The following is a 27,112-nucleotide window of genomic DNA, read 5'->3' on the forward strand; positions in this document are numbered from 1 at the left end:
CAGTCTTTCGTTGATATAACAGTGGGATTCCCTGACTGCTGTGGCCTTGCAACGACACCTCAACATTTGCTGCTGTGCTAACCGGTGGGCTTACAGTGGGGGAAACAATGTAGCGTTGCTGACTACCTTCGTTGTGATCAGTTGCACATGTGGCACTTGAGGTTTGGTGTTGTGTCCACGCTTGCAAGTGCATGCTGGTTAAATGTCTAAGCATGCAACTGGTATTCAAATTTTTCAGATTTTTCCCTCGGCTAAAGGTCTTTGCGCACTTCTTACAGATAACCTTGGCCTGATCATGAGGATTTTGTTCAAAAAAGTGCCACACTGCACTCTTCCTACTTTGGCAGACATTTTGCGGCCTAGCACGCTGTGATCTTTTGACCCTCTGGACAAGCTGTCCAGCAACTCTTTTGATGTTTGGAACCTGTCTTTGGAGTGCTCCGGGCCTGCCAGATAACAGCTGTTGCGATGTCGATGTCTGCTGTGGATGCTCCTCATCTGAGCTATTGGAAGCAGCACCCTCTTCCCCCAATGGATGCCAATCTGGGTCAACAACTGGGTCATCCATCACCTCCTCTTCTATGTCATGTGCACCTTTCTCTGTGTCACCGTGTATGGTGGTATAGTGTGCGGGAAGGGGCACCTGAGTCTCATCAGGGTCAAAATCTGGCTCTGTACACTGCGAGGACAATGTAGTGCTCTGAGTGAATGTACCAGCAGAATCATCCATCAGCGGCTGTGCATCAGTGCACTCCATGTCAGATTCATCTTGGCCTGGGTAATTCACCATTTGACTTGATAATCCAGGCATGGTATGTGAAAACAGCTCCATGGAGTAATCAGTAGTATGGCCTGCGTCATCCTTCAATCTTGGTTGGGGTGAAGGACACAAGGAAAGGTGTGGTTCATGAACATGAGCCTCCAATGACGACTCAGTGCTTTTACTTTTTACAACTGAAGAAGAGGAGGCGATAGAGCTGGAGGCTGAGTCAGCAATGTAAGACAAAACTTTTTCCTGATGCTCTGCCTTTAAAAGCGGTTTGCCAACTCCTAGAAAACTAAGCGTTTGAGTCCTTATGTAGCCAGACGATGACGCAGGGTCAGCACCTCCTGTATTCGGTCCTATTTTGCTCTTGCCACTACCATCAGATCCACCACCAACACCATCATTACCAGCTGCCAACCCCCGCCCAATTCCACGGCCTCTTCCACCAGCCTTCCTCATTTTTGGTAGAAATGTAGACAAAATCCAACAAACTATATAGTAATGTAAAACAAGGTACAAGGTGTCTATAGGACAGGGGAGTTTTAGAATTTCTGCACACACTTGTGGACAGTGGACACTTGTGGATTGTGTGCGGCCCACTGATATCTGAGCGCTATGTGACACGCTCGATGGCACAGCTGCCTGTGACCAAAGTGACGAGAGGATAATGGAGATTTTGAATCTCTGCGTACACTTGTGGACAGTGGACACTTGTGGATTGTGTGCGGCCCACTGATATCTGAGCGCTATGTGACACGCTCGATGGCACAGCTGCCTGTGACCAAAGTGACGAGAGGATAATGGAGATTTTGAATCTCTGCGTACACTTGTGGACAGTGGACACTTGTGGATTGTGTGCGGCCCACTGATATCTGAGCGCTATGTGACACGCTCGATGGCACAGCTGCCTGTGACCAAAGTGACGAGAGGATAATGGAGATTTTGAATCTCTGCGTACACTTTTGGACACTGGACACTTGTGGATTGTGTGCGGCCCACTGATATCTGAGCGCTATGTGACACGCTCGATGGCACAGCTGCCTGTGACCAAAGTGACAAGAGGATAATGGAGATTTTGAATCTCTGCGTACACTTTTGGACACTGGACACTTGTGGATTGTGGGCGGCCCACTGATATCTGAGCGCTATGTGACACGCTCGATGGCACAGCTGCCTGTGACCAAAGTGACGAGAGGATAATGGAGATTTTGAATCTCTGCGTACACTTGTGGACAGTGGACACTTGTGGATTGTGTGCGGCCCACTGATATCTGAGCGCTATGTGACACGCTCGATGGCACAGCTGCCTGTGACCAAAGTGACGAGAGGATAATGGAGATTTTGAATCTCTGCGTACACTTTTGGACACTGGACACTTGTGGATTGTGTGCGGCCCACTGATATCTGAGCGCTATGTGACACGCTCGATGGCACAGCTGCCTGTGACCAAAGTGACGAGAGGATAATGGAGATTTTGAATCTCTGCGTACACTTTTGGACACTGGACACTTGTGGATTGTGTGCGGCCCACTGATATCTGAGCGCTATGTGACACGCTCGATGGCACAGCTGCCTGTGACCAAAGTGACGAGAGGATAATGGAGATTTTGAATCTCTGCGTACACTTTTGGACACTGGACACTTGTGGATTGTGTGCGGCCCACTGATATCTGAGCGCTATGTGACACGCTCGATGGCACAGCTGCCTGTGACCAAAGTGACGAGAGGATAATGGAGATTTTGAATCTCTGAGTACACTTTTGGACACTGGACACTTGTGGATTGTGTGCGGCCCACTGATATCTGAGTGCTATGTGACACGCTCGATGGCACAGCTGCCTGTGACCAAAGTGACGAGAGGATAATGGAGATTTTGAATCTCTGCGTACACTTTTGGACACTGGACACTTGTGGATTGTGTGCGGCCCACTGATATCTGAGCGCTATGTGACACGCTCGATGGCACAGCTGCCTGTGACCAAAGTGACGAGAGGATAATGGAGATTTTGAATCTCTGCGTACACTTTTGGACACTGGACACTTGTGGATTGTGTGCGGCCCACTGATATCTGAGCGCTATGTGACACGCTCGATGGCACAGCTGCCTGTGACCAAAGTGACGAGAGGATAATGGAGATTTTGAATCTCTGCGTACACTTGTGGACAGTGGACACTTGTGGATTGTGTGCGGCCCACTGATATCTGAGCGCTATGTGACACGCTCGATGGCACAGCTGCCTGTGACCAAAGTGACGAGAGGATAATGGAGATTTTGAATCTCTGCGTACACTTTTGGACACTGGACACTTGTGGATTGTGTGCGGCCCACTGTTATCTGAGCGCTATGTGACACGCTCGATGGCACAGCTGCCTGTGACCAAAGTGACGAGAGGATAATGGAGATTTTGAATCTCTGCGTACACTTTTGGACACTGGACACTTGTGGATTGTGTGCGGCCCACTGATATCTGAGCGCTATGTGACACGCTCGATGGCACAGCTGCCTGTGACCAAAGTGACGAGAGGATAAGGGAGATTGGATTGCTTTTAAAAAAGCAGTTTGCGGAGCAGTGGGTAAACAGCAATGCCAGCATGTCAGGAAGCCTTAAAAGGCAGCCCAACAACCAACACCACTGATACACCACAATATAGCCTCCCCTTGCACTGCACACACAGTGACTTGTGTGTTGTGCAGGCCAAATCGCTAGCAGCAGAAGCAGTTTTTTTGTCTTCTTCCCTGCCTAACGCTCTCCCTACAGAATCAGCAGCAACCTCTCCCTATACTAAGATCGGCAGAAGTAAGATGGCGGTCGGCGTGCACGCCCTTTTATACCCCCTGTGACGCCCACCAAAGCAAGCCAATCACTTGCATGCCCTTCTGAAAGATGGTGGTGACCCATGCCTATGTCATCACGTTGCCCACAGTGTCCGTGGATCCTGATTGGCTGAAAAAGAGCGCAAAACAAACTTTTGAAACGCGACTTTGGCGCGTAAGTCGCCGACCTCGTGGCCGACCTCATCCTAGGGTCGGGTTTCGTTTCATGAAACCCGACTTTGCCAAAAGTCGGCGACTTTTGAATTTTTTCGACCTGTTTCGCTCAACTCTAATTATAAAGTGTTTTGATGTATAATATGCAAAAGTAGAATGCAACAGGTCCGGGTACGGGAAGGTTTGGGTGACCGAAGGAAGTGTGAGACCAAAGGGGTCTACAAGCAGAGAGGGTCTGTGTGACTGAGACGCCGACCATGACTTGTTACCAAGAGAAAGGTAAAGAGATGGAAGATGTGAGACAGACAGAAGTTCCAAGTCAGATCCCTAACACCACGGACATTCCCGAAGACGAAGGCGGACGCTGACAATGGTTTGGTAGGTGTCAGGCTTCGATCATGGCGTACTGGATAGTGAAAGGTGACAGAAGGGGAGAGTAGGGGAAGGTACACGCCGTAGAAAGGATCCGGGTGTACCTAGCCCAATTTGAAAGACGTTGTCATGTGGCATGCACGCTGGCGAGTGGCAGAAGGCTGCTCAGAGCATGGTGCTCCCAGTTTGGTTCGGCCCCCCGCAGATAGTGGGTTTGGCCCAACAACTGGTCAGACAACAGGTAGTAGGAGAAGTTTCAGAATGACGAAGGCAGGGACTACGATTGTCGAGGACAACAATAGACAAAGGAAGGGAGAGTGTAGGGAAGGTGACCTGACAGATGGACTGGTTAGCAAGTAGAAAGGAGGGTTTGCACATTTTAGGCAGATGGCATTTATGACAGTGGGGAGACAGCTAGGAAAGTGTACAGTCATGGCCAAAAGTTTTGAGAATGACACAAATATTAATTTTTACAAAGTCTACTGCTTCATTTTTTCTAATGGCAATTTGCATATACTCCAGAATGTTATAAAGAGTGATCAGCTTAACAGCAATTACTTGCAAACTCAATATTTGCCTAGAAAATGAACTTTATCCCCCAAAACACATTTCAACATCATTGCAGCCCTGCCTTAAAAGGACCAGCTAACATCGTTTCAGTGATTGCTCCATTAACACAGGTGTGGGTGTTGATGAGGACAAGGCTGGAGATCAATCTGTCATGATTAAGTAAGAATGACACCACTGGACACTTTAAAAGGAGGCTGGTGCTTGGCATCATTGTGTCTCTTCTGTTAACCATGGTTATCTCTAAAGAAACACGTGCAGTCATCATTGCACTGCACAAAAATGGCCTAACAGGGAAGAGTATCGCAGCTAGAAAGATTGCACCTCAGTCAACAATCTATCGCATCATCAAGAACTTCAAGGAGAGAGGTTCCCTTGTTGCCAAAAAGGCTCCAGGGCGCCCAAGAAAGACCAGCAAGCGCCAGGACCGTCTCTTAAAAGTGTTTCAGCTGCGGGATCGGGCTACCAGCAGTGCAGAGCTTGCTCAGGAATGGCAGCAGGCAGGTGTGAGTGCATCTGCACGCGCTGTGAGGCGGAGACTCTTGGAGCAAGGCCTGGTCTCAAGGAGGGCAGCAAAGAAGCCACTTCTCTCCAGGAAAAACATCATGGACAGACTGATATTCTGCAAGAGGTACAGGGAGTGGACTGCTGAGGACTGGGGTAAAGTCATTTTCTCTGATGAATCCCCTTTTCGATTGTTTGGGACATCTGGAAAACGGCTTATTCGGAGAAGACCAGGTGAGCGCTACCACCAGTCTTGTCTCATGCCAACTGTCAAGCATCCTGAAACCATTCATGTGTGGGGTTGCTTCTCAGCCAAGGGAATGGGCTCTCTCTCAGTCTTGCCTAAAAACACAGCCATGAATAAAGAATGGTACCAGAATGTCCTCCAAGAGCAACTTCTCCCAACCGTCCAAGAGCAGTTTGGCGATCAACAATGCCTTTTTCAACATGATGGAGCACCTTGCCATAAAGCAAAGGTAATAACTAAATGGCTCAGGGAACAAAACATAGAGATTTTGGGACCTTGGCCTGGAAACTCCCCAGATCTTAATCCCATTGAGAACTTGTGGTCAATCATCAAGAGACGGGTGGACAAACAAAAACCTTCAAATTCAGACAAAATAAAAGCATTGATTTTGCAAGAATGGACTGCTATCAGTCAGGATTTGATCCAGAAGTTGATTGAGAGCATGCCAGGGAGAATTGCTGAGGTCCTGAAGAAGAAGGGTCAACACTGCAAATATTGACTTGCTGCATTAACTCATTCTAACTGTCAATATAACCTTTTGCTACTTATAATATGATTGCAATTGTATTTCTGTAGGTGATAAAAACATCTGACAAACACACATAAAAACCAGAGGCCAGCAGATCATGTGAAAATATAATATTTGTGTCATTCTCAAAACTTTTGGCCAAGACTGTAGATGATGTGCAGTACCTTGGATTGACCACAAGATGGCAGGGAGGAGAGTGAGTTCAGGACTTGACAGCAGCCTAGGGCTTTAGAAACCGTTAGTCATGGGGGGCGGAGTTACAAGGGACTGGGAAAGTTATAAATTTGACAGGAGGGTTCCAGAAAGTTCCAGCCCCCGGGAGGTGCTCAAGAGACAAGAAGTCTGTGACAGTTTGTGGACTGTGAGGAGAGCCGAGCCAGGGGACTGAGGAGAAAGGAAGTCAGGGGGGTGGTCCTGACATGAAGTATCGCAGTACAGACGAGACCCCGGGGAAATACATACCAAGTTGAAGACGATACCTGACCAGTAAAATTAATGTTGGTGTACGGACCTAAGGCGGCCACAGTGACCGAGCAGACAGGAACGTCACTAAGTGAAAAGGGATGGTACGCGTATTAACGTCCCTGGTGATAAGTATGGTGTGTGTAACGGGGCCTGGACACGGAGGGCCGTGAAGAGTATTGTGGTGTATTGTGAGGGCCGTCAGTCGGACGGCGGGAAATAAACTTGGACCTGTTGCACCCGAAATCTGCCTCCATCTTGTGTCTGTACGTCACTGCGCATGATACAGAGGGACCACCCCCCAGACCAGCCCACGACTCTACATGTGTGCAGTCTCTTTCTCCTCCTCTGCAGTCACTGTGTGCAGTCTCTTCCTCCTCTGCAGACACTGTGTGCAGTCTCTTCCTCCTGTGCGGTCACTGTGTGTAGTCTCTTCCTCCTATGGAGTCACTGGGTGCAGTCTCTTCCTCCTCTGCAGTCACTGTGTACAGCCTTTTCCTCCTCCTCTGCAGACACTGTGTGCAGTCTCTTCCTCCTGTGTGGTCACTGTGTGCAGTCTCTTCCTCCTCCTCTGTAATCACGGTGTGCAGTTCTTCCTATGCAATCACTGTGTGCAGTCTCTTCCTCCTGCAGTCAAAGTGTGCAGTCTCTTCCTCCTCCTCTGCTGACACAGTGTGCAGTCTCTTATTCCTGTACGATCACTGTGTGCAGTCTCTTCCTCCTCCTCTGCAGTCACTGTGTGCAGTCTCTTCCTCCTCCCCTGCAGTCACTGTGTGCAGTCTCTTCCTCCTCCTCTGCAGTCACTGTGTGCAGTCTCTTCCTCCTCCTCTGCAGTCACTGTGTGCAGTCTCTTCCTCCTCCTCTGCAGTCACTGTGTGCAGTCTCTTCCTCCTCCTCTGCAATCACTGTGTGCAGTCTCTTCCTCCTCCTCTGCAAACACTGTGTGCAATCTCTTCCTCCTCTGCAGTCACCGTGTGCAGTCTCTTCCTCCTCCTCTGCAGACACAGTGTGCAGTCTCTTATTCCTGTACGATCACTGTGTGCAGTCTCTTCCTCCTCCTCTGCAGTCACTGTGTGCAGTCTCTTCCTCCTCCCCTGCAGTCACTGTGTGCAGTCTCTTCCTCCTCCTCTGCAGTCACTGTGTGCAGTCTCTTCCTCCTCCTCTGCAGTCACTGTGTGCAGTCTCTTCCTCCTCCTCTGCAGTCACTGTGTGCAGTCTCTTCCTCCTCCTCTGCAGTCACTGTGTGCAGTCTCTTCCTCCTCCTCTGCAATCACTGTGTGCAGCCTCTTCCTCCTCCTCTGCAATCACTGTGTGCAATCTCTTCCTCCTCTGCAGTCACTGTGTGCAGTCTCTTCCTCCTCCTCTGCAGACACAGTGTGCAGTCTCTTATTCCTGTACGATCACTGTGTGCAGTCTCTTCCTCCTCCTCTGCAGTCACTGTGTGCAGTCTCTTCCTCCTCCCCTGCAGTCACTGTGTGCAGTCTCTTCCTCCTCCTCTGCAGTCACTGTGTGCAGTCTCTTCCTCCTCCTCTGCAGTCACTGTGTGCAGTCTCTTCCTCCTCCTCTGCAGTCACTGTGTGCAGTCTCTTCCTCCTCCTCTGCAATCACTGTGTGCAGCCTCTTCCTCCTCCTCTGCAATCACTGTGTGCAGCCTCTTCCTCCTCCTCTGCAATCACTGTGTGCAATCTCTTCCTCCTCTGCAGACACTGTGTGCAGTCTCTTCCTCCTCCCCTGCAGTCACTGTGTGCAGTCTCTTCCTCCTCTGCAGTCACTGTGTGCAGTCTCTTCCTCCTCCCCTGCAGTCACTGTGTGCAGTCTCTTCCTCCTCCTCTGCAATCACTGTGTGCAATCTCTTCCTCCTCCTCTGCAATCACTGTGTGCAATCTCTTCCTCCTCTGCAGACACTGTGTGCAGTCTCTTCCTCCTCCCCTGCAGTCACTGTCTGCAGTCTCTTCCTCCTCCTCTGCAGTCACTGTGTGCAGTCTCTTCCTCCTCCCCTGCAGTCACTGTGTGCAGTCTCTTCCTCCTCCCCTGCAGTCACTGTGTTCAGTCTCTTCCTCCTCCCCTGCAGTCACTGTGTGCAGTCTCTTCCTCCTCCTCTGCAGTCACTGTGTGCAGTCTCTTCCTCCTCCTCTGCAGTCACTGTGTGCAGTCTCTTCCTCCTCCTCTGTAGTCACTGTGTGCAGTCTCTTCCTCCTCCTCTGCAATCACTGTGTGCAGTCTCTTCCTCCTCCTCTGCAATCACTGAGTGCAGTCTCTTCCTCCTCCTCTGCAGTCACTGTGTGCAGCCTCTTCCTCCTCCTCTGCAATCACTGTGTGCAATCTCTTCCTCCTCTGCAGTCACTGTGTGCAGTCTCTTCCTCCTCTTCTGCAGACACAGTGTGCAGTCTCTTATTCCTGTACGATCACTGTGTGCAGTCTCTTCTTCCTCCTCTGCAGTCACTGTGTGCAGTCTCTTCCTCCTCCCCTGCAGTCACTGTGTGCAGTCTCTTCCTCCTCCCCTGCAGTCACTGTGTTCAGTCTCTTCCTCCTCCCCTGCAGTCACTGTGTGCAGTCTCTTCCTCCTCCTCTGCAGTCACTGTGTGCAGTCTCTTCCTCCTCCTCTGCAGTCACTGTGTGCAGTCTCTTCCTCCTCCTCTGCAGTCACTGTGTGCAGTCTCTTCCTCCTCCTCTGTAGTCACTGTGTGCAGTCTCTTCCTCCTCCTCTGCAATCACTGTGTGCAGTCTCTTCCTCCTCCTCTGCAATCACTGAGTGCAGTCTCTTCCTCCTCCTCTGCAGTCACTGTGTGCAGCCTCTTCCTCCTCCTCTGCAATCACTGTGTGCAATCTCTTCCTCCTCTGCAGTCACTGTGTGCAGTCTCTTCCTCCTCTTCTGCAGACACAGTGTGCAGTCTCTTATTCCTGTACGATCACTGTGTGCAGTCTCTTCTTCCTCCTCTGCAGTCACTGTGTGCAGTCTCTTCCTCCTCCTCTGCAGTCACTGTGTGCAGTCTCTTCCTCCTCCTCTGCAGTCACTGTGTGCAGTCTCTTCCTCCTCCTCTGCAGTCACTGTGTGCAGTCTCTTCCTCCTCCTCTGCAATCACTGTGTGCAGCCTCTTCCTCCTCCTCTGCAATCACTGTGTGCAGCCTCTTCCTCCTCCTCTGCAATCACTGTGTGCAATCTCTTCCTCCTCTGCAGACACTGTGTGCAGTCTCTTCCTCCTCCCCTGCAGTCACTGTGTGCAGTCTCTTCCTCCTCCTCTGCAGTCACTGTGTGCAGTCTCTTCCTCCTCCCCTGCAGTCACTGTGTGCAGTCTCTTCCTCCTCCTCTGCAATCACTGTGTGCAGTCTCTTCCTCCTCCTCTGCAATCACTGTGTGCAATCTCTTCCTCCTCCTCTGCAATCACTGTGTGCAATCTCTTCCTCCTCTGCAGACACTGTGTGCAGTCTCTTCCTCCTCCCCTGCAGTCACTGTGTGCAGTCTCTTCCTCCTCCTCTGCAGTCACTGTGTGCAGTCTCTTCCTCCTCCCCTGCAGTCACTGTGTACAGTCTCTTCCTCCTCCCCTGCAGTCACTGTGTGCAGTCTCTTCCTCCTCCTCTGCAGTCACTGTGTGCAGTCTCTTCCTCCTCCTCTGCAGTCACTGTGTGCAGTCTCTTCCTCCTCCTCTGTAGTCACTGTGTGCAGTCTCTTCCTCCTCCTCTGTAGTCACTGTGTGCAGTCTCTTCCTCCTCCTCTGCAGTCACTGTGTGCAGTCTCTTCCTCCTCCTCTGCAATCACTGTGTGCAGTCTCTTAATCCTCCTCTGCAGTCACTGTGTGCAGTCTCTTCCTCCTCCTCTGCAGTCACTGTGTGCAGTCTCTTCCTCCTCCTCTGCAGTCACTGTGTGCAGTCTCTTCCTCCTCCTCTGTAGTCACTGTGTGCAGTCTCTTCCTCCTCCTCTGCAGTCACTGTGTGCAGTCTCTTCCTCCTCCTCTGCAATCACTGTGTGCAGTCTCTTCCTCCTCCTCTGCAATCACTGTGTGCAGTCTCTTCCTCCTCCTCTGCAGTCACTGTGTGCAGTCTCTTCCTCCTCCTCTGCAATCACTGTGTGCAGTCTCTTCCTCCTCTGCAATCACTGTGTGCAGTCTCTTCCTCCTCCTCTGCAATCACTGTGTGCAGTCTCTTCCTCCTCCTCTGCAATCACTGTGTGCAGTCTCTTCCTCCTCCTCTGCAATCACTGTGTGCAGTCTCTTCCTCCTCCTCTGCAATCACTGTGTGCAATCTCTTCCTCCTCTGCAGACACTGTGTGCAGTACATTCTCTTCCTCCTGTGTGGTTACAGCTCCCCTGGCAGCCAGTTAAAATGATGGACCCTTCACTCTCCTTACAGTCTGGACTGATCCTCGGGCTGTAGACATGTTTTTTGTCGTCGGCAGCCGATTGTCGGACTTTGCTTGCCGCAGTGAATCTTAACTGAGTACACTGCGTGCCATTGGTGCACATTCATTCGATTTCCACTGACACCTCGTATAACGCCAGTCATTAATATGGAGTCCGATCCACAGTCCAATAACCGCAGACGCCCGTCCATCACCACAGGACTTCACACTCGGCTGATGGATCCTTCTGACCTTTAGTCTTTATAGTGAAATCAGACACAGATGGACGGATCCATTAATGGGAGCAGCAGTGAATAAATGCAGTTCGGCCGCCGCATGTTCCACGCAGTAAATGAGCCGGATTTAATTCATTTCTCCCCGCGCGGCTGCTCCAGGGAGACTGATGATTTCTGCCTTCTGGACCGTGTCCCTTGCAGTGAATGAGGCTTCGCTCACAATATATTGGGGAGAGCAATTCACCGGTCCCTGGGGGCCCGAACAACATGGATCCCTGAGGGCTGTGTGCGGATGATAGAGGACAGTCTGTGAGAGAGAACTGTGCCCTACAGCCAGAGCCTCACAACCTGTACACACCAAAAACGTCTCACAGCTGAGGGTTGGTTACAATGTATAAGTGAAGGTAACAGCTATAGCTTCAAGTACAATCTCATAAGTGTCACATCCCACAGCTAATAGGAGAGAAACAGAACTATGAATATAGCTCCAGATGTGACTGTAGATCGGGATGTTACTGGAGTACAAGACATAAAGAAAGAGCAGAACTGTGAATACTGCTCCAGATGTCATTGGAATATGAGACATCCTGTAAGAGCAGAAAAGTAAATGCAGCTCTGCAGGTGATTGGCCTATTCAATGTGGTGTGATGTCTAAATAGTAGCTGCAGCTCAGGAAGTGACTGGGGTAAAAGACTTCATGTAATGTCAGAGTACTGTATAAGATGTGCCAAAAGAACAGAATAGTGACTGCAGCTCTGGAGGTGACTGGAGGATAAGCTGTATTTCAGGATCAGTATATATTATCTGGACAATAATTAAATCACTGATTTTAGTGTTGGCATAAAGGGCCTTTTACACAAACACTAAAGCGTCACCAATTTTGTGACGCAGCAGCGATATCACTAGCGATATCGCTACATGTAACACGTACCTCCGACCGGCTCCCCCGCTGGTTATCGGTGATCGTGCGAGATCGACCCGGACCGTTTTCATAGAATCATAGAATCGTAGAGTTGGAAGGGACCTCCTGGGCCATCTGGTCCAACCCCCTGCTCAAAGCAGGATTCGCTAAATCATCCCAGTCAGATGTCTGTCCAGCCTCTGTTTGAAGACTTCCATTGAAGGAGAACTGACCACTTCTCGTGGCAGCTTGTTCCACTCATTGATCACTCTAACTGTCAAAAAGTTTTTTCTAATATCTAATCTGTGTCTCCTCCCATTCAGTTTCATCCCATTGCTTCTAGTCTTTCCTTGTGCAAATGAGAATATAGTTGATCCTTCTACAATGTGACAGCCCTTTAGATATTTGTAGACAGCTATTAAGTCTCCTCTCAGTCTTCTCTTTTGCAAACTAAACATTCCCAAATCCTGCAACCTTTCCTCATAAGACAGGGTTTGCAGACCGGCCACCATTCTGGTCGCTCGTTTCTGAACTTGCTCCAGTTTGTTGATGTCTTTTTTAAAATGTGGTGCCCAAAACTGGACACTATTCCAGATGAGGTCTGACCAAAGAGGAGTAGAGGGAAATAATGACTTCACGTGATCTAGACTGTATGCTTCTGTTAATACATCCTAGAATTGCATTTGCATTTTTTGCTGCTGCATCACACTGTTGACTCATATTCAGTCTGTGATCTATTAGTATACCCAAGTCTTTTTCACATGTGCTGTCACTTAGCCCTATTCCTCCCATTCTGTATATGCTTTTTTCATTTTTATTGCCCAGATGTAGTACTTTGCATTTCTCCCTGTTAAAAACCATTCTGTTAGTTGCTGCCCACTTCTCCAGTTTATTTATATCTTTTTGAATCCTCTCTCTCTCTTCTCTAGTATTAGCTATCCCTCCTAGCTTTGTGTCATCAGCAAATTTAATCAGTTTACCCTCAATTCCTTCATCTAAATCGTTGACAAAGAAGTTGAACAATACAGGGCCCAGGACAGAGCCCTGTGGTACCCCACTTGAGACATTCTTCCAACTGGATGTGCAGCCATTTACGACCACTCTTTGGGTCCGATCACTAAGCCAGTTATGAATCCACCTAACAGTTGCCTTGTCCATTCCATACTTAGGCATTTTTTCAATAAGGATTGTATGAGAGACTTTGTCAAATGCTTTGCTGAAGTCAAGATATACTATATCTACAGCATTTCCTTGATCCATCCAATCAGTGATTCCGTCATAGAAGGAAATTAAGTTAGTCTGACATGACTTATTAGTAACAAACCCATGCTGACTCTGTTTAATCACTTCATTCTTATCCAGGTACTGACATACATGTTGTTTATTAATTTGTTCAAAGATCTTTCCTGGTATAGAAGTCAGACTCACCGGCCTATAGTTGCATGGGTCCACCTTCTTCCCCTTTTTGAAGATAGGAACAACATTTGCTCTTCTCCAGTCTTCTGGCACTTCTCCTGTTCTCCAAGAATTTTCAAAGATTATGGAGAGGGGTTCAAAAATTTCTTCTGCTATCTCCTTCAGTACTCTGGGGTGTAATTCATCTGGACCTGGAGAATTGAATTCATTTAGGTTAGCTAAGTGTTTCCTCACTATCTTTCTGTTTATAGATATCCTGGATTCTTCTATTCCCTTAATAGGACAGTGAAGAACAGTTGATGTTACATTTCCTTTCTGAGAGAAAACAGATGCAAAATAGGAATTTAAAAGTTCAGCCTTCTCAACACCCTGTCTTACCATTTCATCATTTTCATCCTGTAAAAATCCTATAGCATCTATGACTTTTCTTTTACTTTTGACATATCCCCAAAATCCTTTATTATTGCTTTTGACATCTCTTGCAAGCCTCAATTCATTTTCAGCTTTAGATAATCTGATTTGTGCCCTGCAGGTTCTGCAGACAGCATTATATTCTTCTTTATAAAATGGAAAGAGGGAGGCATATCTAAACATTTTTTTCTTCCTTTTTAGCATGTGCTTAAGTTCTGTGTTCATCCATCCTGGTTTCCTTAAATGCTTCCTATTCTTCCCTCTTTTCGGAATTGTTAACAATTGTGCTTTGAGAATTTCATTTTTCAAGATTTCCCATCCTTCCTGGACATTTTTGTCTTTAAGGATATCCAGCCATTGGATCCCTCCAATTCTCTTTCTGAATCCCTTAAAATCTGCCTTTCTGAAATCTAACCTTGAAGTCTGAGTCTTCACAGGTCTTCCTCCTCTAGTTATCCAAAATTCTAAAATAGCATGGTCGCTACCTCCTAGGGTCCCAGCCACTTTTACCTCCTCAACCATTTCCTCCCTGTTTATAAGGATTAGATCCAAGGTAGCAGTTCCCCTTGTTTTCTCCCCTACCTTTTGGAAGATAAAGTTGTCAGCAAGAGAGGATAAGAATTTCCTTGACCTGTTAGTTTTGCCTGAGAGAGATTCCCAACAAATGTCTGGATAGTTGAAATCTCTCATGACAACTATGTCATATTTTTTGGAGAACTTGGCCATTTGATGCATAAAGAGTTCATCCATGTCTTCAGCTTGCACAGGCGGCCTGTAGTAAATGCCTACAATGGTGTCCTTTCCATTGTTCTGTCCTTGTATTCTTACCCAAACAGTTTTCTCGTCGTCGGCTTCCTGCTGGCGCCGACGAGCGAGCCATGGACACGGGCAGAAGACGTCACCATTGCCGCATCTGACAGGTAAGTATCGACTGCCGAATGGTGCTGCATCACTGGTGAGATCTGCCTGTTTGGCAGCTCTCTAGCGACCACTTAGTGATGCACCAGCGATCCTGACCGGGTCGCATCGTTGTCGGGATCGCTGGTGCATCGCTAAATGTAACGGGGCCTTCAGAGTGACATACTGGGCACTTGCCCAGGGCTCCTATGCACAGAGGGCCCCCTGTTGGGACCTCACTTGTGCTTGCTGCATGCATTGTTACTGTGGGCAGGGGGTGAGTAGACAGATCTCCTCAGTGAGTTCCTGAACTCGGCCGCTGCAATGGAGCTACATAGAACAACTGAGTAACGCAGCACAAAGGCAGGAGAGAAGGGCAGAGATGTGCTGAGGAGTACTGCATTGTCCAGTGTCATCTGTGGCTCCTTCGCAGGTAAAAGTCAGGACAGCACTGCTCATCTCTACAGCCTCGGGATCTGCTGAGGTGACCAATGTGCTCCCGACCTCTGCTGCTGCGATGGAGCCACAGATAATGCCACACAGCACAGTACTCAGCAGGACAAGAGGCAGGGAGATAACTAAGGGAGCTTTCACACTGCGTTCCGGCACCCGTTCAGTGGCTCCATCAGGGACTAAAGCCCGGACCCCCGCAAATTGGGATTTGGGCGTAAGCGCTAACGGGGTTGTAAGGGGTGTACCGGGATCGTGTAATACTCTACTCCCTTCCTTAGTGTAAGTATTCCCTAGGCTTATACTTGTATAAATGTAAATACACTTGTCTTGCTATGTATAATAGTTCTGACATAGAGAAAATGCAGTACACATGTAGTCCTCAAGATGGAGTTCTAACAGTCTCTAGTTAGTTTACACATTGTACATAGTTTAACTATAGGAGGGGTCAGCTGCTGTTAAGGGAGGGAGGACTTCCTCTAAAAGTCAGTCGGGCCAGTGTGCCCAAACCATCTGGACGTAGCACAGCTGGACAAGGATGATGCTGAGGAACTATATGATGTGGTCCAACCCGGGTACGTGCTGTATGACAAGGAAAGGAGTACAGAGAAAGAAGAAGAAATGTTCATTATGGAACCTGTTGTTAATGCTGTGGTGAAGATGGATGTGCTGCGTAAGGAAACATGTAAAGTTGTTCATTTGAAAGTTGAAATGGACTGTGTCTCAATTTGTGTGGATCATCCATCTAGAGGGAGTCTTCAGAAACGCAGAGGAGACCCTGACATTGCACAAAGTGAAGCCAAAGGTATGCTGAGTAATGGACATTGTTCTTATGTGATGGGAGGTCAGGGCACGACTAAACAGCTGACCTCAGTCATGACTATGGCCCTGTTCCTCCCTCTCACTTGGCGTAGTCGGCAGGATGCTGCTACTTTGCAATGTGGAGACTCTGTGAAGAAAGGGGATGCTGATAACCCAGATGTGACCAGAAAGAGTAAGAATGAAGATGTTGTGGATATTACTGAAAATACGAATGTGACTGATATACTCTACTTGTCTAGAACCTTGAATGTGACTGACATGGTGATGGCAAAGATGGCAGCCATGAATATGGCGGAGGATGGCCCCAAAAAAGAGAACAACGACTTGGATCTCATGCTTCGTAGGCGTGCTGATGCCGAGTTGGCGCCAAAACAGGCCAGGTTACATCCTCTAGTCCGCCCCTGGTGGGTGCGGATGGAGAGAAAAAGGCCTCGCCCTCCTCTACCTAATGCAAGGAAATGGGTGGAGTGGTCGGAGGTGGCCCCACCTTGGAACAGGTGGGGTCCAGAAGGAAACACCGAGTGCAGCTGCGCAGCACCATTGTGTGATCCGGAACCGGCAGCGATGGAGCACTCGTACACCCGACACTGCAGGCGTGTAGGCCACGTGGAGTGGAGGTGGCGGCAAGAAGAGGAGAAGATCCGAGCCAGATGGCTAAAAAGAGTTGCGGACGAATTCTTGACTCACCAGTTTCCAGTGTCGTCGGTAGAGCGGGATCGGCGGCTGCCAGAGGAATCCACAGAGAAGATCAAGCGGGAACACTGTCCATGGGAACCACAGCATCAACAGGAGTCAGGACATCTGCAGCAACGCGGGCCGGAACTACTATGGCGGGAGCCGGAACCATTTCATCCAGAACTGGAGGATGGAGAGCTGAGAGTAGCGACCGCCCTGGAGGAACCCGAGAAGATGGGAGCAGAGCCGGACCTTTATCAGCAAGCACCGAAGAGCGCAGCCGCAGCCGTGGAAGGATACAGCAGTCCCGAAATGGGAGCGGTCAGCGTTCTGGAGCAGGACAAGGTGAGTGAATCTCGGCCCCTGATCCTAGAGATGGTCCAGGCCTCGTCCCCTCACTCCGGAAGCTAATGTCCAGCCCCTCACCCCAGAAGATTGGTCCATCCCACGGTCCCAGAACTCCAAGCCCAGGCCCACATTCAGTAATGTAACAGCCCTCGGTGAGTCCAGGTTCCATCATGCGGTGGAGGGTCCCTTCCCCATTCCCAGGCAGGCAGCCTGGATTGAAGGGATATTAAAAGGGAAAAAACAGCCGGAGAAGGAAATCTGGGGCCCAGTTGCGTCAACAGGTAGAAGGCGCTATGGCTGGGCACTGCTCTCGCGGGCAATTGGTCCACACCAAAACTGACCAGGGGTACTGCTTCATAAGTGAGGTAGGGACTAACAACAAGATATACATGAACGCTGCCTCTGTGAAGTTTGGGAGACCCCTAGTGAAATGGGACTAGGTCTCCTTTTTCAAAGAGGACTGTCCCAGGGGCTATTATGCGGTGGCAGTGACTCTGTGCACTGATGATGACAGCTCAGAACTGTATGCGGGCCCGAGATGAGAACAGTCGGTCCCCTATCCCTCAGCCACCTCCTGGCAACCAACACCGTCTGCGGCTGCAGAACTGTCAGCCCAAACTTGGGCATGGAGCCCCAGGATGGACAAAGCGGCACGGGACGAGTGCCGATGAACTGTGAGTTATTGTACGTCTAAGTTGTGCTTGTTGCACCAAATGAAAATGCGGGACTGTTCTGTGTTCCCGTGGGCAAAGGAGCCCTGAAACGTTCCCAGAGTAGGGAATAACGAGGCCAGTATGGCCAGGAGTGAACTTATTTTGTTTTTGCTGTTGTGCCCATTGCACCTTTCCTGCAGAAAAGCAGGCCCCTTTATACTCACGAAAGTAATGGGTCCTTGGACACACGGACCTGGTGCGGCTGCAGCAACAGACTGCGCCTCTGGACAAGGCAGCGTGCACACGGCTCACAGGACTGTACTATACGCAAAGGGAGGGGGACGCTTTCCACAAAAGACTGTTGACCCAACAGAGGGGTCACGTTTCTGTAAATATGTTGCCTCTGATGAACTGGACTGTAAATTTGCAGTATTGAGGGGAATATATCCTGGAGGACTGTGATCCAGGTACTTATTTTCAAGAGCGCGGACTCTTATGTGAACAGATTCGGCTCATGTTGAGTTAATGTATATAAGTATATATATCTAATATATAAAGCTGAATGTGTGTGTGTGTGTGTATGTTTGCATGTATGTATGTGTGTATGTCCGGGATTGGCATCTGCACTGTCACAGCTACAGCCACAAAATTTTGCACAGTCACACATCTGGACCCCGAGAGCGTCATAGGCTACGTTGTGAGGTGAAATTTTAACCCCACACGTTCCAATTCACCAAACAATTTTGCCCCTAGGTACATAATGGGGAAAAAGTGTATGTATGTATGTGTGTATGTCCGGGATTGACATCTGCACCGTCGCAGCTACAGCCACAAAATTTTGCACAATCACACGTCTGGATCCCAAGAGCATCATATGCTATGTTGTGAAGTGAAATTTTAACTCAGCAGACAGTATCACACAGGATAGGATTAGATACACAGCTCAGCACACAGTATCATACAGAATAGTATTAGATACACGGCTCAGCAGACAGTATCACACAGGATAGGATTAGATACATGGCTGAGCAGTCAGTAACACACATGATAGGATTAGTTACACGGCTCAGCAGTCAGTATCACACAGGATAGGGTTAGATACACGGCTCAGCAGACGGTATTACACAGGATAGGATTAGATACACAGCTCAGCAGACGGTATCACACAGGATAGGATTAGATACACTGCTCAGCAGTCAGTATCACACAGGATAGGATTAGATACACAGCTCGGCAGAAAGTATCACACAGGATAGGATTAGATACACAGCTCAGCAGAAAGTATCACACAGGAGAGGATTAGGTACACAGCTCAGCAGACATTATCACACAGGATAGGGTTAGATACACAGCTCAGAAACAGGATGTGCCGAAGGAGAGGACATTTTCATTCCAAGAATTCCACTCATTCCATCTGATTTGTTTTTTGATTTTAAACGCTCCAGTTTCCAGTTCAACTGCTATTTGCAATGTCCATTAACAATGCTCAGGGACAGTCCTTGAAAGTAGTAGGGATCGATTTGCAATCTCCATGCTTTTCTCATGGTCAACTTTACGTGGTCTGTTCAAGAGTTGGAACTGCCAAAAATCTGTTCATCTTTGCACCGAAAGGAAAAACCAAAAATGTTGTTTATCAAAAGGCTCTTGAATGAGTTGAAAATAAAATACTATCAATACTTGGGTAATCGTTTAGTTAATTTGTGTTGCAAATCTGTAGTGATGAATATATGATGTGAAATGTTTTTATGTGCAATATAATCATTATAATTTGTTATAACTATCGACAGTTGGTTACTGTGCCCAGGCAACGCTGGGCTCTTCAGCTAGTACTGTATATATTTGTCTATATGACCTCTCTGCGTGCAGTATTTGTTGTAAAATATTAAAGGTTCTGGTGAATGGTCAGGGATGACCATAGTAAAAGGGAGGGAAAATGTAAGGGGTGTACCGTGATCATGCAGTGCTCCACTCCCTTCCTTAGTGTAAGTATTCTCTATGCTTATATTTGTATAAATGTAAATACTCTTGTCTTGCTATGTATAATAGTTCTGACATAGGAAAAGTGCAGTACCCATGTAGTTTACAAGATGGAGTTCTGACAGTCTCTAGTTAGTTTACACATTGTACATAGTTTAACTATAGGAAGGGTCTGCTGCAGTAAAGGGAGCGAGATCTTCCTCTAAGAGTCAGTTGGGTCAGTGTGCCCAAACTGCAGTTAAGGGAGCGAGAATTTCCTCTAAGAGTCAGTTAGGTTATTGTGCCCAACCGTCTGGACAGGCTGTAGAGCCCGGAATAGAAGCAGTGACCTTGTAACTTTTCACGAGAAAAGCCCAGCCATCCAGGGCATCAGGCCAGAACAGCAACGAGCTACAGCAGTATTGGAACAGAGGCTAAAGATAGAGACCGTGAGAATACAGGGACCCAGGTTGCTTCATTATGTGGCAACTTATCGCATGGGCTGATGCCTTCAGATCCGGGGCAAAACGGCTGAGGGAATCCCCAAGCGCAGTGAGTTTGGACAGGGAGGACACTGTGTCACTACAAGAGACAGTGCAGAAGGGCAGGTCGCTCAACATGTGGCAGCTGACTTCGTGGCCTGGGGCAAAACAGATGAGGGAACACCTAACCATAGCTGTATAGGGAGGATGCTGAAGAACCATATGATACAGTCTGACCCGGGTACGTGCTGTATGACAAGGAAAGGAGTACAGGGAAAGATGAAGAAATGTGCATGATGGAAACTGTTGTTAATGCTGTGTTGAAAATGGATGTGCTGCATAAGGAAACCAGTAAAGGTGTTCATTTGAAAGTTGAAATGGACTGTGTCTCAATTTGTGCAGATCCATCTAGAGGGAGTCTTCAGAAACGCAGAGGAGATCCTGACAGAGCAGACAGTGAAGCCACAGGTATGCTGAGTAATAGACATTGTTCTTATACGATGGGAGGTCAGGGCACGACTAAAGAGCTGGCCTCGGTCATGACTATGGCCCTGTCCCTCCCTCACAGGGACATAGACTATAATGGTGCCGATAGAGCAAATGTGCTCTGACATGCATTATTTTTGGGCATGTAGCCTACTGGAGGCATGTAAGGAGATGTAATGTTGATATATGCGTAGTCTTTGTTGCTAAGTGTACATATGTAAAGTATTGTCTGTTGCCACTGCATTGTATTTATTTGTATCTGCTAGGGAAAGTGAGTTACCCAGGGTCGGCCACTAAATGGGGGTATAAAGCTAAAGGGGAGTATTACCTCAGATTGGCCACTAGATAGGGGCACAGAGACCATAGTCATAGTAGGCATAAGGGAACCAGTGTGTAGATAGTTAAACATAGGAGGGGCACAGTGGGATAAGTTAGGAAGGACTTCCTGTTAGGAGTCAGTCGGGGTGAGGGCACCCATTAGCTCAGGAGGGTTGGCTAGCCCTAGGCAACACCGTGTCATGCAACGTTCAGCTCAAGCCAAAGGCCCAGCATACAGTATCCGTGACCTGGATTGTTACAGAGGGATTTAAAGCAGCAGTACTGGCAGCGCAGTGTAAGTGGGTCTGCAGTTGCTAGTGTAGACTAAGCAGTATGGACACATCACTTAACATGTGGCAGCTTATCTCGTGGGCTGATGCCCTCAAAGCCGGGGCAAAATCGCTGAGGAAACACCCGACTGGAGGGTGGCTGGGCACTGAAGATGCCGTGGGACCATTCTGCACGGTCCGCCCCGGAAGCGGGCTTAGTGATGGAGAAAGAAGGAAAGGGACAGAAGAGGAGTTGTATGTTGTGAACCCTGATGATGATGATGCTGGAAAGAATATGAATATGCTGTGTACAAGTCTCAGTAAAGTTGCTCCGTTTAAAATTGAACTGGACTGTGACTCCATAATTTCTAAAGTGGATCCTGAAGTTCTCCAGAAATGTACAGAGGACCCTTATGGAGCTGTGAAAGGTGCTGCATCTATGCTGAGTGATGGGCAGCATGTTTATGTGATGGGAGGCCAGGGCACACTGTTGCAGATGTTGGTGGCCACGACTACAGCCCTGTACGTCCCTCACAGGCAAACGCAGTCACTCAAATAATGGGGGAAAGTGCATTCTTCCACGGGGCCCAGTTGTTGGACCCCCCCCCCGCCACTAGACCCCTGAAGATTTATTACGTTTTCACCCATCATGTGGATAAATGATCAAGTGTTTTCACCGGAGAACTGCTTCAAATGAAACACTTGACTTAAACTAAAGTGCTTGTCCAGCGCCGCTCATTGTTACATCAGGAGGTGACGTCACATCTACACATAATAATAGAGAGAAGAAATTACGCCACTCGCCAAGCTGCATAAAAAATACCCAGTCCCATCCTATGTCACTGTCCCGTCATACACACTTATTTTGGAAGTAATGGAAGATTATTATGCGGCTTGGTGAGAGCTGTAACTTCTTTGCTCATATTATTATACTTTAGTCCATATCATACGTGTCAAACTCTGGCCCGCAGTCCAAATCTGTTGTCACCATGCTTTGCCAGGGGAGTTGAGGTGGGGTACAATAGGGTCATCCGTGTGTGTGGAGTTTACTATGGAAGAATTCATTGTGGGGTAATATACTGTGTTTGGGGGGGCATTTTTGTTGGCAATTACTTTATGGGGGGCAATGAAAGGGCAATCTAGGGGCTTCAATAGGAGGAAAATTACTTTGTAAAGGCTGCATAGTTCCCCGGAAGGAGGGTCCGTGTCCGCTCTCTGTTGGGGAAGATCGGCGCCGAACACAACAGGAAGGTAAGTTGTAATTATCTGCCTGTTAGTGCTTTAGGTACATATTTTGTTTTTTACAAAGTTCCGGATGCCCCCTTCAGTTTTCCACATTTTTTCTTATAAATAAATTGGCCCACGACTTTATCCAAGTTTTTAATTTTATCCTCGATGTATTGAAGTTTTCCATCCCTGGTCTATATGTATATACCAAGCACCACTGCTGCTTTCCCTCCTGGCCCTAGAGATCTTATTTCCCCAGTGATGTTAGTATTTGGTGCTTTGCGCTTCTATTTTTTGGACTCCGATCTACACATACCCGGTGGTACCAATGATTGCCAGGTATCATCCACGTGTCTTATTAGACAGTCATAGAATCATAGAATCATAGAATCATAGAATCGTAGAGTTGGAAGGGACCTCCTGGGCCATCTGGTCCAACCCCCTGCTCAAAGCAGGATTCGCTAAATCATCCCAGTTAGATGTCTGTCCAGCCTCTGTTTGAAGACTTCCATTGAAGTCTATGGGCTGGAGGATGTACTGGTAATATCATAGCCTGAGTGCAGAATTTTGGACCCCACTCTTACTTTTTTTGCCCTGGGCCATACTTTGCCTAACACTGGCCCTGGTTGGTTCTCATTTTTACAATGACTTTTCTCTATGCCCAGATTATCATTACAGTGTGTCAGCGTCACTTACCCGGATGTTGACCTGCTCGCTCACGGTGGATGTTGTCTTGTTCCGTTTCTTCACCTCCAGTAGCTCCACCAAAGGCCGGATGGTCATTCCCTGAGTGAAGCAGCAGGTAACAATGCAAAGTAATAGGGAAGAGAAGTAGAAAATATTCAGACTCACAAAGAAGCAATGTATGCAATGTAGAGGTGCTGACCCAACTGCCTCAGACCCAAGAAGGGAGCGGCTGTTTAGTTACATTGTCATATTTCGCATATTCATGCAATGAAGATTTGTATTCAGCAGACTGGAAAAGCTGAGTGACCGCCCCGTGGGATTATAAATGGTAACCCACTTTCCAAAATTCCCTCCCTGAGGCTCATCTTACAGGTATTAGTAGCATTAATCACCCATAACCAGCACATCCATGAGCCATAATCTCTGCAGAATGTAAATGTTACGTGTTACAGAACCACTCAGCACCCAGAATATGTTGTGCAGTTATATGTATGTATAATAGGTTCTATGTGAGATGCATGTCCCTAATGCATTAGCCCACAGGCTGTGCCCCTGGGCAGAGGGGACACAATATTTTCCTTTTGTCTGCGCTCCCCCCACCTTTTTAATTCCCACAGTAAACATCGGCAGGCTCCGGCCACCTGCGGCTTTTGTAATGCATGTCTGGCCTGCCGCTTTTCTATTGGCCTGCCCTCTGTATCTGTGCGATATATTCTGTGTCCTGTGAGCAAAGTGTTGTCAGACTGGAAATACGTGGAGATGCAGTGATGTTTTATATGCGCCCATGTAACCAAGGAATTCCAGCCAGCGTCATTCATTCAGACTCCAGCCAACGCAGAGCGAACCTCCGAAAACACGGGGTGGTACTGAAAGAGATACTCCAGCTTGGTGGACCCCGTTACACCGGTGGCAGACAGCGGGATATGATACTCCTTCTACAGGAGGAAAGGAATGAATGGAAAATAACTACCAGAAGTTAAAGAGGACTACATTAAAAGATCTGGTGGAAGCCCGAGGGTTGATCGCCAGCAACAAAACAAAAGTGGATTTGATAGCAGCCATCATGGAACACGACAGTGCAGCGCCCCCCCAATGTGAATGTGGAGGAGACCGAATTGCAGAGGGAGGTAAAGAACAGACTGGCGTTCTATGGCCTAAACCCAGCAGTAGAGATCATACGAGAGGTGATGGCTGATGTGCGTACTGATCTGAAGGAAAAGATGGCCGAGCGGACCAGGATAGAGCTAGCCAAGATGGAGATGGCAGAGCGGACCAAAGTGGAGCTGGCTAAGATGGAGATGGCAGAGAGAGGAGAGTCAGCGAGCAGGGGGAGCTCCGGCCTTCGACCAGGTACCTTCAACAGTAAGCCACAAAAAGATCCAGTATAATGCCTTCCGACAGTTGGGGGAGGCAGAGGAAGACATTGATGGCTTTCTGCAGGACTTTGAGCGGCAGTGTGCCCTTCATCAAGTGAAGCCAGAGGAACGGGTTCAGATTCTGGCCAGCAAGCTGACAGGCTGGGCAGCGGATGCCTATCGCACGGTACCTGATGAGGACTGTATGGACTATGACCGGATCAAAGAAGTGATCTTGGCCCAGTATGCGCTGACACCAGAGACCTACCGCCAAAAGTTCCGCGGACGTATAAAACGTATAACTGATACCCACGCTGAATGGGCCTGTAAATTACGGCGGTCACTGCTACAGTGGGTACAAGGGAGCCAAGCAACCACTAAGGAGGACGTCCTCCAGCTCTTCCTGTTAGAACGATTTTTTAATGGACTAAACCCCGAGACACAGGAATGGCTTCGGGACAGGCGGCCAACGACTCTTGAGGAAGCCGCTCGTATGGCCGATGAACATCATGATGCCAGGAGGCCGCAGTTGTCCGGATCAAAGGTGGTCACTAGGTACCCGCCCAAGGACCTGGAGGGCCCCAAACAACCAAAGTTTGTAGGGGGACCAGCTAGAAGCCCGGCCTACCACAGTCCCCCTGGGGCGCGATGCCACACCTGTCGTCAGCTGGGCCACCTGCAAAGACAATGTCCCAACCGGACTCAGCATACCCAGTGGCCAAAGGCGGGAACAGCTACCTTCAGCCGGGCTGCTGTACACTGCTACCAAGGCGAAGCTGACCCGGCATTGGGGGCTATGACTAACCAAGGGGTGGAAGAGATGGAGGAAGTGCTGCATGAAGTAGATCCCGTGCAGGCAGCCCGGGCAGATAATCGACAACAGCATCGACAGGTCGTGTGGGTTAATGGGAAACGTATGCAGGGACTAAGAGATTCTGGGGCAACTTTGACCCTTGTGAAGCCTCATCTCGTCCTGGACCCAGAGAAGACGGACCGGACAGTGGCAGTCCGTGTAGCAGGGGGAGCTATGCATCGACTGCCCACTGCCAGGATTCACATGAACTGGGGAGTCGGGGATGGCCTTGTTGAGATCGGCTTGATGGAGGATTTGCCTGCAGACGTCTTGCTGGGAAATGACTTGGGGCCCATGTTGTCTGCATTCTCAGTGGCCACTCTGGCTGAGACCTATCCTGTGACCACCCGGAGACAAGCTCGAGCTGCGGAGGCGGAATCACACTCAGAGGAGGCTCAGGTAAGACATCCCAGCCCTACACATATTCCCATAGCCAGACACATTTCTTGGGCCACCCCAGAGGAATTTAAGAGGGAGTTACTTGAGGATCGTTCATTAGAGGGATATCGTGGGAAGGCACAGGAGGGGAGAGGAGTACTGGAAGGGGAACAGTTTGTATGGAAGCAGGGACTCCTCTACCGGATCACAGAGCAGCACCACACAGGGACGAGCCCCACTATAAAACAACAGCTGGTAGTTCCCAAGAAGTATAGGCAGGAGTTACTGCGAATCTCTCATGATATACCCTTGGCCGGGCACTTCGGCGTCAGTCGCACCAGGCATCGTCTGACACAAAACTTCTTTGGCCGGGGGTGACCTATGATGTTCGTCAGTACTGCCAGACCTGTGACAGTTGTCAGCGCATTGGCAAGAGGGGGGATCGATGCAAGGCCAAATTACGCCCCCTCCCCATTGTGGAGGAACCATTTAGCCGAGTAGAGGTCGATCTGATAGGGCCGTTAGCCAAACCCAGTCCGTCAGGGAAAAAGTATATATTGACAGTGGTAGATTATGCCACACGGTATCCAGAGGCAGTTGTGTTACCTAACATACTGGCAGAGACGGTGGCGGCCGCCCTGCTCCAGGTTTTCTCACGGGTTGGATTTCCCCGGGAGATTATCTCGGACCAGGGTACCCAGTTTACAGCAGAGGTGACCAACCAACTGTGGAAGCTGTGCAGTGTAAAGTCCATTAGAAGCGCCCCGTACCACCCGCAAACCAATGGGTTGTGTGAACGCTTTAATGGGACATTAAAACAGCTCATTGGGACTTTTACCAGGACCTACCGGGACTGGGAGAAATTCTTGCCACACCTCCTGTTTGCCTATCGGGATGTGCCCCAAGAATCCACGGGGTTCTCCCCGTTCGAGCTGGTATACGGGAGACGGGTAAGGGGACCCCTAGACTTAGTGCTGGAACACTGGGAGGGGGAGGGCCTCATAGAAGGGGTACCTATTGTACCCTATGTGCTGGAATTCCGGGACCGCCTACAGGAGCTGTCCCAGCTTGTACGTGACAACCTGCAGGCGACCCAGCGGCGCCAGCGTGTATGGTACAATCGGAGGGCCGAGAGTGGACTTTGGAAATAGGACAGAAGGTCCTGGTGTTAGAGCCCACTAAGCAGAATAAGTTTCAAGCTGCATGGCAGGGGCCCTACCAGGTAGTGGGGAAAATAGCCGACACAACCTATAATGTCGCCGATTGTGACGACACCAGGGTTATCCGCATGTTCCACGTGAATATGCTGAAGCCCTACCGGGAGTGCCCTGAAGAGGTAGTGGTCATCTGTGCACCTGAAGCAGAGGATATAGCCGGACTTCCCTTGCCGGATGTCTTAGGGGAAAGGACTCAGTTTAAAACATGGGACCAGGTACACTTGGGTGAAGACCTAGGCCCCCGGGAGAGACAGTATTGGACAGGATCCACCAGGCCGGAATCACCCTGAACCCAAACAAGTG

At 48.9% G+C, this 27,112-nt stretch overlaps 1 protein-coding gene across 1 annotated transcript in view; it reads right to left on the reverse strand.

Annotated features, from left to right (window-relative positions):
* The window catches only part of LOC141101083 (sodium/hydrogen exchanger 2-like), a 153,411-nt gene that overhangs the window by 51,252 nt on the left and 75,047 nt on the right, over positions 1-27,112 (reverse strand). Inside the window, exon 6 of the mRNA XM_073589917.1 lies at positions 23,016-23,105. Coding sequence (XP_073446018.1) covers positions 23,016-23,105 — 90 coding nt within the window. The remainder of the gene's footprint in view (positions 1-23,015; positions 23,106-27,112) is intronic.

The sequence above is a fragment of the Dendrobates tinctorius genome, unplaced genomic scaffold (genome assembly GCF_039654945.1).
Source record: "Dendrobates tinctorius isolate UK_male_01 unplaced genomic scaffold, ASM3965494v1 ptg000114l, whole genome shotgun sequence".
NCBI lineage: Eukaryota > Metazoa > Chordata > Amphibia > Anura > Dendrobatidae > Dendrobates > Dendrobates tinctorius.